At 45.3% G+C, this 11366-nt stretch overlaps 1 protein-coding gene across 1 annotated transcript; it reads left to right on the top strand.

Annotated features, from left to right (window-relative positions):
- Nucleotides 1-546: 546 nt before the first annotated feature.
- Nucleotides 547-8415, top strand: Pttg1 (pituitary tumor-transforming 1). Its single transcript, XM_005368186.3, has 6 exons — nt 547-604; nt 1109-1207; nt 2170-2348; nt 5662-5755; nt 7066-7224; nt 8275-8415. The coding sequence occupies exons 2-6, from the start codon at nt 1120-1122 to the stop codon at nt 8352-8354; spliced, it is 600 nt and encodes a 199-aa protein (XP_005368243.1). The 5' UTR covers nt 547-604; nt 1109-1119; the 3' UTR covers nt 8355-8415.
- The last annotated feature ends 2951 nt before the right edge of the window (nt 8416-11366 follow it).

The raw sequence follows: 11366 nt of genomic DNA on the forward strand, positions 1-11366 counted from the left end.
AACGTGTATTCCTGTCTCCTAGAGAATCCACTCTTTCTACTCTGATTTCAGCATGTCTGGGCTAGTGAGTACCAGACAAACCTGAGCTGCGCAGTAAAAGAGTGTCTTAAACAAGCCAAAAACATAAAAAGTAAGCCTGGACTGGTCGTACAGTAATCCCAGCTTTTGGGAGACCGGAAGCAGGATCAGGAGTCATCATCCGTCATCCACCACATAGCTAGTTCACGGACAGCCTGGGTCACATGAAACCCTGCTATAAATTTTTTTTTTTAATGTTTAAAGTAAAGTGACGCTTAAAGATGTTCTTGTTATTGGGCCAGTGCCTTCTCGCAGGTCCACACCGTGGAAAACAAAAAGCCCATCAGTAGTTTTGGGTAATGTAAGATCGTAGTTTTTTAATTCCTGGGAGAGAGAGGCAGGTGTGAGTGGGTGCGTGTGTGTCTCTGGCGGAGGGGGAGGGGGAGGTGGGGAGCGGTGGCTGAAAACTTCGGTTGCTCTCATTGGCTCTCAGACTCCAGGCCCCGCCTCCTCTCGGATGGACCAATTGAGGCGCGAGTTGTGTTTTAAACCGCGGTGTGCGGGTTCGTTGGTGGTGCAGTCTTGGGTGAGTCTAGCTGTTAGGGTGTCGCGGATGAGCTGGGGTGAGGGGTGGGGGGGGGGGTTGGGCAGACTGGAGGCCGAAGCAGGGTCGACCTGAGCCTAACTCGGCCCCGCGTCCCTGGGCACTGTTGGCGTGCTCGACCCGCGGCGACGCTGTTTTCATTTTCCTTCTTCCCCGCCTCCCTCTTCAGGGTTTCAAACAGCTTGTGGTCTCGAACTTGTTACGTCTCTGAGACCAGTCTTGATTATCTGATCCTTCTGTCTCCTCCCTAGCACTGAAATTACAGCCCGGAGACAGTTTTGATGGGTGCCAACTTCAACTGCCTTCTCTTTAGGAGTTTAGTATTTCTGACCCTGGCTTGAAGAGTTAAGATCTGGATAAAGCCTGTTGGCTTCACCAGCTTGTAATTTTTGTGTGTGTGCACATGTACCCTTAGCCAATCTTGGTCTCTGTTGGTGCTTATCTCTTCATGCCTTCACCATTCTGATATGTAAGTCTCTCCCCTAGAGTAATCCAGGATGGCTACTCTGATCTTTGTTGATAAGGATAATGAAGAACCAGGCAGCCGTTTGGCAACTAAGGATAGGTTGAAGCTGGGGTCTGGTGGTAAGTATGGGCTGCCTCTGAATACACAGGTGTTGAGTGGATAATGGGCGTAGCCTGGAGCCTGTAGCATTTAGTGTACTTTGTGGCTGATTGGCGTCAGGTTTGTTATATTTTTCTTTTCTTTTTTTTTTCTTTTTCTTTCTGGTTTTTCGAGACAGGGTTTCTCTGTGTAACAGTCCTGACTCCCAAGTGCTGGAATTAAAGGCATGTGCCCCCACCGCCCGACACATTATCTCCCCCACCACACAGGGTTTCTCTGTAGCTTTGGAGCCTGTCCTGTAACTAGCTCTTGTAGACCAGGCTGGCCTCAGAGTCACAGAGATCTTCCTTTATTGTCTTAATTGAGGTTTTTTAAGAGTGTGCTGCTGGGTGGTGGCGGCACACGCCTTTAATTCCAGCACTCTGGAGGCAGAGGCAGGCGGATCTCTGTGAGTTCCAGACCAACGTGGTACAAGTTCCAGGGCAGGCTCCAAAACTAACAGAGAAACCTTGTCTTGAAAAACCAAAAAAAAAAAAAAAATCTACTAAACCACTGCCAAAAATGAAGCATGGGTTTGTGGGTGAGAATTGGGTTAAGTTGATGAGATATTTATATGGTCTAATCTTTAAGAACACTATATTTATTACCTTTATTTGTGTATGTTTGGGGGCATACATATTCCATGGGTGCCTGTGGAGGTCAGAAGACGTGTGGGCGTTCAGTTCCCCTTACACTGTGTGAGGTCTGGGGATTGAACTGAGGTGGTCAGGTTTGGCAGCTTTGCCCCTAATATTCTTTTAGTTTTTCGAGACAGGGTTTCTCTGTAGCTTTGGAGCCTGTCCTGGCACTAGCTTTTGTAGACCAGGCTGGCCTAGAACTCACAGAGATCCGCCTGCCTCTGCCTCCCGAGTGCTGGGATTAAAGCCGTGCACCACCACAGCCCGCCGCCCCTAATATTCTTGTGTTTATACTTTTTCAACAGTCAAGGCGTTAGATGGGAAATTACAGGTCTCAGCGCCTCAAGCTGGCAAAGTGTTCGATGCTCCAGCCTTGCCTAAAGCCAACAGAAAGGCTTTAGGAACTGTCAACAGGGTTACAGAAAAGCCAGTGAAGACTAATAGGCCGCTCAAACAAAAACAGCCAGCTTCGACCGTGAAGAAGGTGAGTGGGATATGAAGATGACATGTGTGTACATGCTTTAGCACTAAAAAAGGCTTATTCTCATTCATATGTGTATCGATGTGCATGGAAACTTCATGTGTGTGAGCACCCGAGAAATCCAGAGGGCGCTGGGTCCTTTGGAACTGGAGGTACAGGCAGTTGTGAGCTGCCTTATGTAGGTGCAAGGAACTGAATCCAGCCCTTTTGAAAAAGCAGCACGTTCTCTCTCTCTCTCTCACTCTCTTTTTTATTGATATTTATTGAGTTCTACATTTTTCTCTGCTCTCCTCCCTGCCTCCCCCCTCTCCCCTTCAATCCTCCCCCAAGGTCCCCATGCTCCCATTTACTCAGGAGATCTTGTCTTTTTCTACTTTCTACTTCCCATGTAGATTAGATCTATGTAAGTCTCTTAGTGTCCACATTTTTGTCTAAGTTCTCTGGGATTGTGGTTTGTAGGCTGGCTTTCTTTGCTTTGTTTAAAAACCACCTATGAGTGAGTACATGTGATAATTGTCTTTCTGGGTCTGGGTTACCTCACTCAAAATAATGTTTTCTAGTTCCATCCATTTTCCTGCAAAATTCAAGCTGTTGTTATTTTTTCTGCTGTGTAGTATTCCATTGTGTAAATAAAATGAGTTTTTCTGAGAGAAACAATTAATAAATGGGACCTCCTGAAACTGAAAAAAGCTTCTGTAAAGCAAAGAACATGGTCAAAAAGACAAAACGACAGCCTACAGAATGGGAAAAGATCTTCACTAACCCCACATCAGACAGAGGTCTGATCTCCAAAATATATAAAGAACTCAAGAAGTTGGACACCAAAAGATCAAATAATCCATTAAAAAAAAAAAAAGGAATACAGACCTAAACAGAGAACTCTCAACAGAGGAATCTAAAATTTAGGAAGTGGTTCTCTGTGCCAATGCGTTCAAGTATACTTCCCACTTTCTCTTTCTTCTATAAGGTTCAGTGTGGCTGGCTTTATATTGAGGTCTTTGATCCATTTGGACTTGAGTTTTGTGCATGGTGATAAATATGGCTCTATTTTCAATTTTTCTACATGTTGATATCCAGTTATGCCAGCACCACTTGTTAAATATGCTTTTTTCCATTTGATATTTTTTGCTTCTTTATCAAATATTGGGTGTTTGAAGGTGTGTGGATTGATATCCGGGTCTTCTGTTTGGTTCCATTGGTCCTCCAGTCTGTTCTTATGCCAGTACCAGGCTGTTTTCAGTACTGTAGCTCTGTAGTAGAGTTTGAAGTCAGGGATTGTGATGCCTCCAGAAGTTCTTCTATTGCCCAGGATTGTTTTGGCTATCCTGGATTTTTTGCTTTTCCAAATGAAATTGAGTATCATTCTTTTGCGGTCTTTGAAGAATTTTGCTGGGCATTGCGTTGAATCTGTAGATTGCTTTCAGTAAGATTGACATTTTTACTATATTAATTCTGCCTACCCAAGAGCATGGGAGGTCTTACCACTTTCTGGTGTCTTCTTCAATTTCTTTCTTCAAAGATTTAAAGTTCTTGTCATACAAGTTTTCCACTTGTTTGGTTAGAGTTACTCTGAGATATTTTATGCTATTTGTAGCTATTGTAAAGAGTGTTGATTCTCTTTTACAGGAGGGCTACTGATTTTTTTGGGTTAATCTTGTATCCTGATTCATTGCTGAAAGTGTTTATGAGTTGTAGAAGTTCCTTGGTAGAATTTTTGGGATCACTTATATAAACTATCATATCATCAGCAAACAGTGAGAGTTTGACTTCTTCTTTTTCAATTTGTATCCTTTTGATCTTCCTTTGGTGTCTTATTGCTCTAGCTAGACCCTCAAGAACTATATTGTATTGAGAGAGTGGACAACCTTGTCTTGTTCCTGGTTTCAGTGGAATCTCTGGGAGTTTCTCTCCATTTAGTTGGATGTTGACTGTTGGCTTGCTATACAGTGCCTTTATTATGTTTAGCTATGTTCCTTGTATTTCTGCTCTCTCCAAGACCTTTATCATAAAGGATATTGTATTTTGTCAAATGCTTTTTCGGCATCTAATGAGATAATCATCTGGTTTTTATATTTCAGCTTGTTTATATGATGGATTACGTTGACAGATTTTCGTATGTTGATCCATCCCTGCATCTCTGGGATGAAGCCGACTTGGTCATGGTGGATGATGGTTCTGATGTGTTCTTGGATTTGATTTGCTTGTATTTTATTTAGTATTTTTGCATGGATGATCATGAGTGAGATTGGTTTGTAATTCTCTTCTTAGTGTTGTCTTTCTGTGGCTTGGGCTACAATGTAACTCATAATGCTACCTTTACCTCAGCCATCCTTCACAGCCTCAGGAGGCAGCTGGTTTGAAGCCAATTAGCAGATGGGTGAAGTTCTCAGCTGGGTTTGATGGACACCTGCACAGATGGACACCTGCACTCTCGCACGTGGGAAGCGGCCAGCCTGAGCTGCTCCTCAGCCCCCCAATTCTGGCATACACATAGGAGATCCAGAGCACCCGGATTTCTGTTTTGGCCTACTGCTATTGTCTACCTAGTATTCTTCAGATGTTTTGAATATTTTGCTGCTTCTTAATCCCATGTACTTAAGGAACATAAACTTGTTAATATTAGCCATGCAAATGATTAAGGTAACAGTGGTAGAAAAACCACACTTTACAAGGTAAAAATGACTCCCAGAATTAGCTGGCTACTATTCTGGGGTGCCTCAAGCCTGTCTACTCTGTTAGGTTTGAACAGCCGAGTAGATTGATTAGCTTTGAGTCAACCCTGCTCAGTGTTCTTGGGAATATATGTGGATGGGTGCTAAAATTTCTGGCTTAACTTAAAAAAAAAATACTTTTTGTATGTGAATGTTTGCCTGTATCGTATATAAGTGTACCATGTGCCTGAGGAGGATGTAAAGGGACATTGCATCCTTTGAACTGGAGTTACGAATAGCTGTGGGTGCTGGGAACTGAACCTTGGTCCTCTGTAAGAAAAGCAAGCGCTCTTAACTACCGAGTCACGTCTCCAGGCCCTTAGCTTGTGTGTGTGTGCGTGTGTGTATGTGTGTGTGTGTGTGTGTATGGGGAGGGCAGAGCCTGCACACATGATGGCATGCATGTCAAGGTTGGAGGATAACTTCCGGGAGTCAGTTCTCTCTTTTGACTGACTCCTGAAAACAAGAATTGTGACTTGTTGGAAGATAGCATAGAACTGACAGGTGTGAAAGTGACGCCATCACTTGAGGAGGCCCTCCAACTTCTTGTTACCATGTAGGTGGCAAAACTTGTAACAGCCGCTTATTCTCTTGGGTTTCTCTAGATTGCTGAGAAGCCGGCTAAGATACAAAGCTCTGTTTCTGCTTCTGATGACGCCTATCCAGAAATAGAAAAGTTCTTCCCATTCAATCCTCTAGGTAAGGTCTTTGGGAAGCCCTCGGCTTGAGATTCTCTTACCCTGTGATGCCCTGTGACTGTATTGTGCAGCTCCAGGCTCTGAGACTGTCTGACCTGGGTCACTTTGAGTAAACAGACTTGCTCAGGTGGAAACACTTGCCAGGATATCGCCTTCGGTCAGGGGAGAACGGGAGCAAAGATTTGAGGAAAATCAGAAGCTCAAGGTCATTTGTTGTGTAAATTCAGGGCCAGCCTGGTCTTCACAGTGAGTTCCAGGATAGCCAGGGCTACATAGAGACCTTGTCTCAAAGGTGTATTGTTTGATATCACCTCTGATCTCGTCAGGAAGGGCCAAATATAGCTGGGCGTGGTGGTGCACGCTGTCAGTCCTAGGCAGAGGCAAGTGGAGTTCTGAGTTCAAGGCCAGCCAAGGCTGTGTAGAGAGACCCTGTTTCAAACAAACAAAAAGAAAAGACCAAGTCTAAAAGTCTAAAGTAATGTAAGAGAAAATTTCAAATTAACTTTATGCTAATTATTGCAACTGAGTGTTTCAAATTTATTTTATATGCGTTGGTGTGAAGGTATCAGAGTCCGTGGAACTGGAGTTATAGACAGTTGTGATCTGCCATCTGGGTGCTGAGAATTGAACCTGGGTTCTCTGGAAGAGCAGCCAGTGCTCTTAACTGCTGAGCCATCTTTCCAGCCCCTGGCGAGTCCCTTTTCTGTGACATCAGTATGGTCATATTTTCTTCTGGTATGCAGAAGTTCTCATTTTATTACAGAATCTTTGACAGAAAATGGGGACTTGTTTTGTACCTCAGGGTGGCTTCACACTCATGGTGATGCTCCTGCATTAGCCTCCCAAGTGCTTGCATGATAGTTATGTGCTGTCTGCCATACTTCTATCACAGAGCCTATTAAAGAGACTTCAAGAACTGAACTGTTACAATTATGCTTCTTTTTTTTTTTTTTATGTTGTTTGTTTGTTTGTTTCTTGAGACAGGGTTTCTCTTTAGTTTTGGAGCCTGTCCTGGAATTAGCTCTTGTAGACCAGGCTGGTCTCCAACTCACAGTGATCCGCCTGCCTCTGCCTCCTGAGTGCTAAGATTAAAGGTGTGCGCCACCACCGCTTGGCACAATTATACTTTTTGCTGAGTATGTTTACAGTAATATTGACTTTAAGGCAGTAACTTACTTAACTGAGTATTATTAAATTGGCTCTGTTTTGCGTAGTGGAGAAGAATATTTTGACATAATGTCCTTCACTGCCATTGCCCTGACCGGGCTGAGGGAGCTTTTTCCTGACACCTGTTGCTTCCCTTGGTGACAGATTTTGAGAGTTTTGACTTGCCTGAGGAGCACCAGATTGCACATCTCCCCTTGAATGGAGTGCCTCTCATGGTCCTGAGTGAGGAAAACATGGTTGAGAAGTTGCTGCACCTGGATCCCCCTTCGCCTCTGAAGACACCCTTTTTACTGTGGGAATCTGGTAAGTGAGCCGCGCGCTCTCGAAAAGCTGTGAGCAACTTGTTAGATGACACTTGCGTTGCTGTGGGGACAACAGGCAAGCCTGTGTGTAGCTTGCCCTTGGACTACTGGGGCAAAATTTCAGAATAATCAAAACTTTTTCCTTAGTCATTAAGGTTTGATACCAAAAGAAGTGGTTCTGGAATCTGGTCAGCCCTTGGTTACAGCAGAAGATTAAATTTAACATCCAGCTTCTTAGGCCATGAGTTGAAGTCTGTAGTAACCATGATGAGGTGAACAATCCAGGTTCCATCCATGGCTAACAGAAGGCCAGACACCTATGCTGCAGTGTAGACCGGCAGCACCTTCTCTTGCCGAAAGCTTAAGGGCCTTAGTTGGAAGTGGCGGTCAGAAGACACCATTGGACCACCCGCTCCAATGACACGGTGGTTGGTCCTATCTTAGCATTAGACTAACCCTCTAAAGAGCATGTAGGTTCACATATTTTTAAGGCCTAGCCTACTTCTTGATAAAGGTCAGCTCAGAGGCCACTGCCACATTTAAGAAATCTGCACGTTGTGTGATGTAGCACATTAATAAAAACTCAGAGGCAGATATCTGGGGCTCAGCCTGAAGGTCAGAAAAACAAAACAGCCAGCCACTGGCTCTTGCCTCTACCTCAGTCTGAAATGGCGAACCTGCCTCCAGGTATCTCAGAATGAGACTGTGTGTCTGAGAGCTGGCTCCTCCTGTTTTTATAACCCCTCTAGGGCTGGGATTAAGGGCTTGCACCATTGGGATTAAAGGCGTGTACAACCCGGTTTCTATGGCAAACTAGTGTGGCTACTGGAAATAAAGGTGTGTGTTATCACTGCCTGGTCTGTAAGGCTGACCAGTAGGGCTGTTTTACTCTCTGATCTTCAGGCAACCTTTATTTATTAAAATAGAAATGAAATATCACTACAGAGTGAGATTCATCAGATAAGTGAATTTAGGGTGGAAGTAGCAGCTAATGTTATGGATAGTGGCTACAGGATTTGCGGAAACTAACGAGAAACCCCTCTTCCTCCAGGTTCACTGCAGTCTCCTTCCAGCCTTCTCTCCACCCTGGATGTTGAACTGCCGCCTGTTTGTTACGATGCCGATATTTAAGCTTCTCATTCTTTTATAGTTCTTATGTATGTTGTATAATAAAGTATTTGTGTGTGCGTGTGGGGTATGACTTCTTACTAGCTCACGATTGATATTCTTGGCATTAGAAGGTACCCCAGTTTTCCTGCGAAAGTATCCCCTTCACCATGTACTTCATTGCCTTTTCATGGCCATTACCTAGTGACAGTTATTAGATCTCTTAATTAGAAGAGCCACTTCCAGCTCATTAAGTATTTATCGTTAGGCATTCTTTACCACCACTTCTATTTAGTGCTAATGACTTCAGGATTCAGTAGCCAGAGTTTGAAAGGCTCTAAATCTTCTGAGAACGCAGCCTCCTCGGCGTCTTCAGTTAGGTACTTCGAAGATCATTGCAGATAATTTACTTACAGTAGGGTTCACTCCCCCCTATAGGAATCAGTTGTTTATCCAGTTGTGGGCACGAGTGTTTGATAAGCATTAATGCATTTATATCTAAGTCTATGAGAGGAGCTGGTCCCTTTGCTTTTGAAGGGACTGTGTTTTGTCCACTGGTGCGGTATGCCAGTTTCTGTAGTGTGTGACTATTTTTGCAAAAGTAGGGGCAATGAGGAGGTGGGGATACTAGTCCTGAGGAGGGAGGAGTCTCCTATCTCCGCATGCCATTTGAGGCTGACTCCTAGTTAATGGGCCTGCTTCTCTGGCCGGGCCCTGACTGCTCAGGCCACAAGCCTGCTGGGGATTCTGTTCCCAGGCGTTGGCTTTGCTGCTGCTATAAAGGGAGCTTTAACTAAAATCTGTTGTTTTTATTTATAAGTAAGACTTGAGATTCAAAGGCTAGGGTGAAAACTGCTAGCTCAGAGACTGAGTAGCAACTAGCTAACCCTTTCTCCTTGCTGGTGTCTCCCTAAGAAAGTGTCCCTCTGCTCCACCAACAAAAGCCTAAAAATAAAAAGATATTCCAGATCCCTCCCTGCTTCTGGGGCCTCCCTTCCACCCAGATGCCCTCTGATGGTGTATGATTTACGTTCTGTCAACCAGCTGCTGACAGCCTCCTGGCTCAAGGTTAATTTTATTTAATGCAAATGCAAACTCGGGGTTCACAGGTGATCGAGTGTCCCCCAACACGATGCATTTTGTATTGTTCGAGTGCAAAGTCTGAAGCTCCTCCTGGGTTGTAGTGATCTCTGAATTACAGTCACGTCTGCATCAGCCCTGTCCTCGGCTTTATCTGGGTTCCAGCTCCTTGCCTTGTGAAATGGCACAGTTCCTCTCTCTACTTTGTGTTTTCTCTGGAAGTGCGGGTAAAGCAGCGAGTGCTTAGCCACACCGCAGGGTGAATATCATGCTGTTATCTTATCCACCAGTTAAATTAGTCCACTTGAGTAAGCCCCTCCCAACTTTTCCAGAAAATGCTTGGATTCTTTGCTAGATTCTTTGCCAAATATAACACAAGAGGCCTTTAGTTCCCTCTAACCATGGGGGCAGTCCTGGTGTCCATCTTTCTAGCGGCATTCTGGTCTTCTGAATGCCTACCAGAATGATTCATTAAGCTGTGCTTGAGGAAGCTAGGGGTTTCCTCAGCCTGCATCTCCAAACTCATGTCCCCCCAAGTCTATTAAGATCATGTTGACAGGTTTAACAGTCACGACTCTTTTTTTTTTTTTTTTTTGCTTTTTCGAGAGAGGGTTTCTCTGTGGCTTTGGAGCCTGTCCTGGAACTAGCTCTGTAGACCAGGCTGGTCTCGAACTCACAGAGATCCGCCTGGCTCTGCCTCCCGAGTGCTGGGATTAAAGGTGTGCGCCACCATCACCCGGCGCCACGACTCTGTTTTGGTGCCACTTTTCAGTATTATGGCAGGGAAGGCAAGAAGCCACTCCAGGGAGTGGCTTCTGATGGGCAGCAGTTACATCCCTGGATCAGAGAGCAGAAAAAAAGACTCTGGGTGCTCATAGCTTCCTTTCCCCTTTCTCCGCTTTCCATCAATCCAGCACCCCAGCGGAGAGGATGGAGCCGCCTACATTCCAGAGCCAGTGGTCTCTCAAATTAATCTCTCTGCGGTGTTCTACACCAATGCCCTAGGCATTTCTTATTCCAGTTGACAAAATGCCATGAGGAACCACCTGTGTGGTCTGCCCTTCACAGCACAACCCTGTGCACCGCAGAGAACAGGCTAGATGAGGGTCTCCCACCACATCCGGATCTTCAGGCTCCATGGCCCAGGCTAGTGTAGCAGGTGTCCCGCATTGTGTTCTGGACTTGGAAGCAGGTAGCGATCTTAAGTTCAGGTGAATCCCAGATACTATAGTAACAGGATGGGAAGGGATACCACACTCTTTGCCAGGCTCCCCCGCAGCCTTCTTTTTCTACCATGCTTTGCCGGTGATGGCAGGGTGGCGCCACAGTTCCTGCAGCCGAGGCCATGTTCATCTGGGGTAAGAGACTAGTTCCAAGATTCCAGTCTTCACTGCTTCATAGGACTGCAGGAAGGGAGGAGCTCCCCGCCAACCATGGACACAGCGTTTTGTCTTCTCACGTCCCCAGAAGTAAGGCTCACTTCCTTCAGTCTTTCCTCTCACTGTGGTTGTTGCTCATAGGGCCATCATCTCAGAGAGCGCAAAGCTAACTTAAGTTTTTAGTTTATGTGTGTGTGTAAGGCTAAGGACAACTTCTGGGAGTCTCTTCTCTGTCTTCATACGACGAGTCCCTGGGATAAGGCCCAGGTTTGGGAGCAAGTGGCCACTGAGTCATCTCGCCAGCCCTAACACTGACCTTTGAATAGGCTGAATTTAGTGGCGTTGGAGACCTCAGCCCTATGTATGCAAGTGACAGGAACAACAGGTGGCAGACCTGCCCCTCCTGTTCAGCCAGAGTAAACTTCTCCAAGTCTCTCTTACTGGACCCGGATAAACCATCAGTTTGTGGACTGGGTTACAATGAGAAGAAGAGCAGTGTCCTTTGTCTTGTGTGCTCGTGGCTCCCTGGAGGACTCAAGCCTTTTTTTCTCCTCCCTCCCTTCCTCCCTCCCTCCCT

This window comes from Microtus ochrogaster, unplaced genomic scaffold (assembly GCF_000317375.1).
Source record: "Microtus ochrogaster isolate Prairie Vole_2 unplaced genomic scaffold, MicOch1.0 UNK30, whole genome shotgun sequence".
NCBI classification, from domain to species: Eukaryota; Metazoa; Chordata; class Mammalia; order Rodentia; family Cricetidae; genus Microtus; species Microtus ochrogaster.

Bases quoted from the DNA above. Each gene is read 5' to 3' on its own strand.
- Pttg1 (XM_005368186.3), top strand. From the start codon at position 1,120: ATGGCTACTCTGATCTTTGTTGATAAGGATAATGAAGAACCAGGCAGC. The intron at 1,208-2,169 runs GTAAGTATGGGC...CTTTTTCAACAG, and splicing joins GTTGAAGCTGGGGTCTGGTG to TCAAGGCGTTAGATGGGAAA. The intron at 5,756-7,065 runs GTAAGGTCTTTG...CCTTGGTGACAG, and splicing joins CTTCCCATTCAATCCTCTAG to ATTTTGAGAGTTTTGACTTG.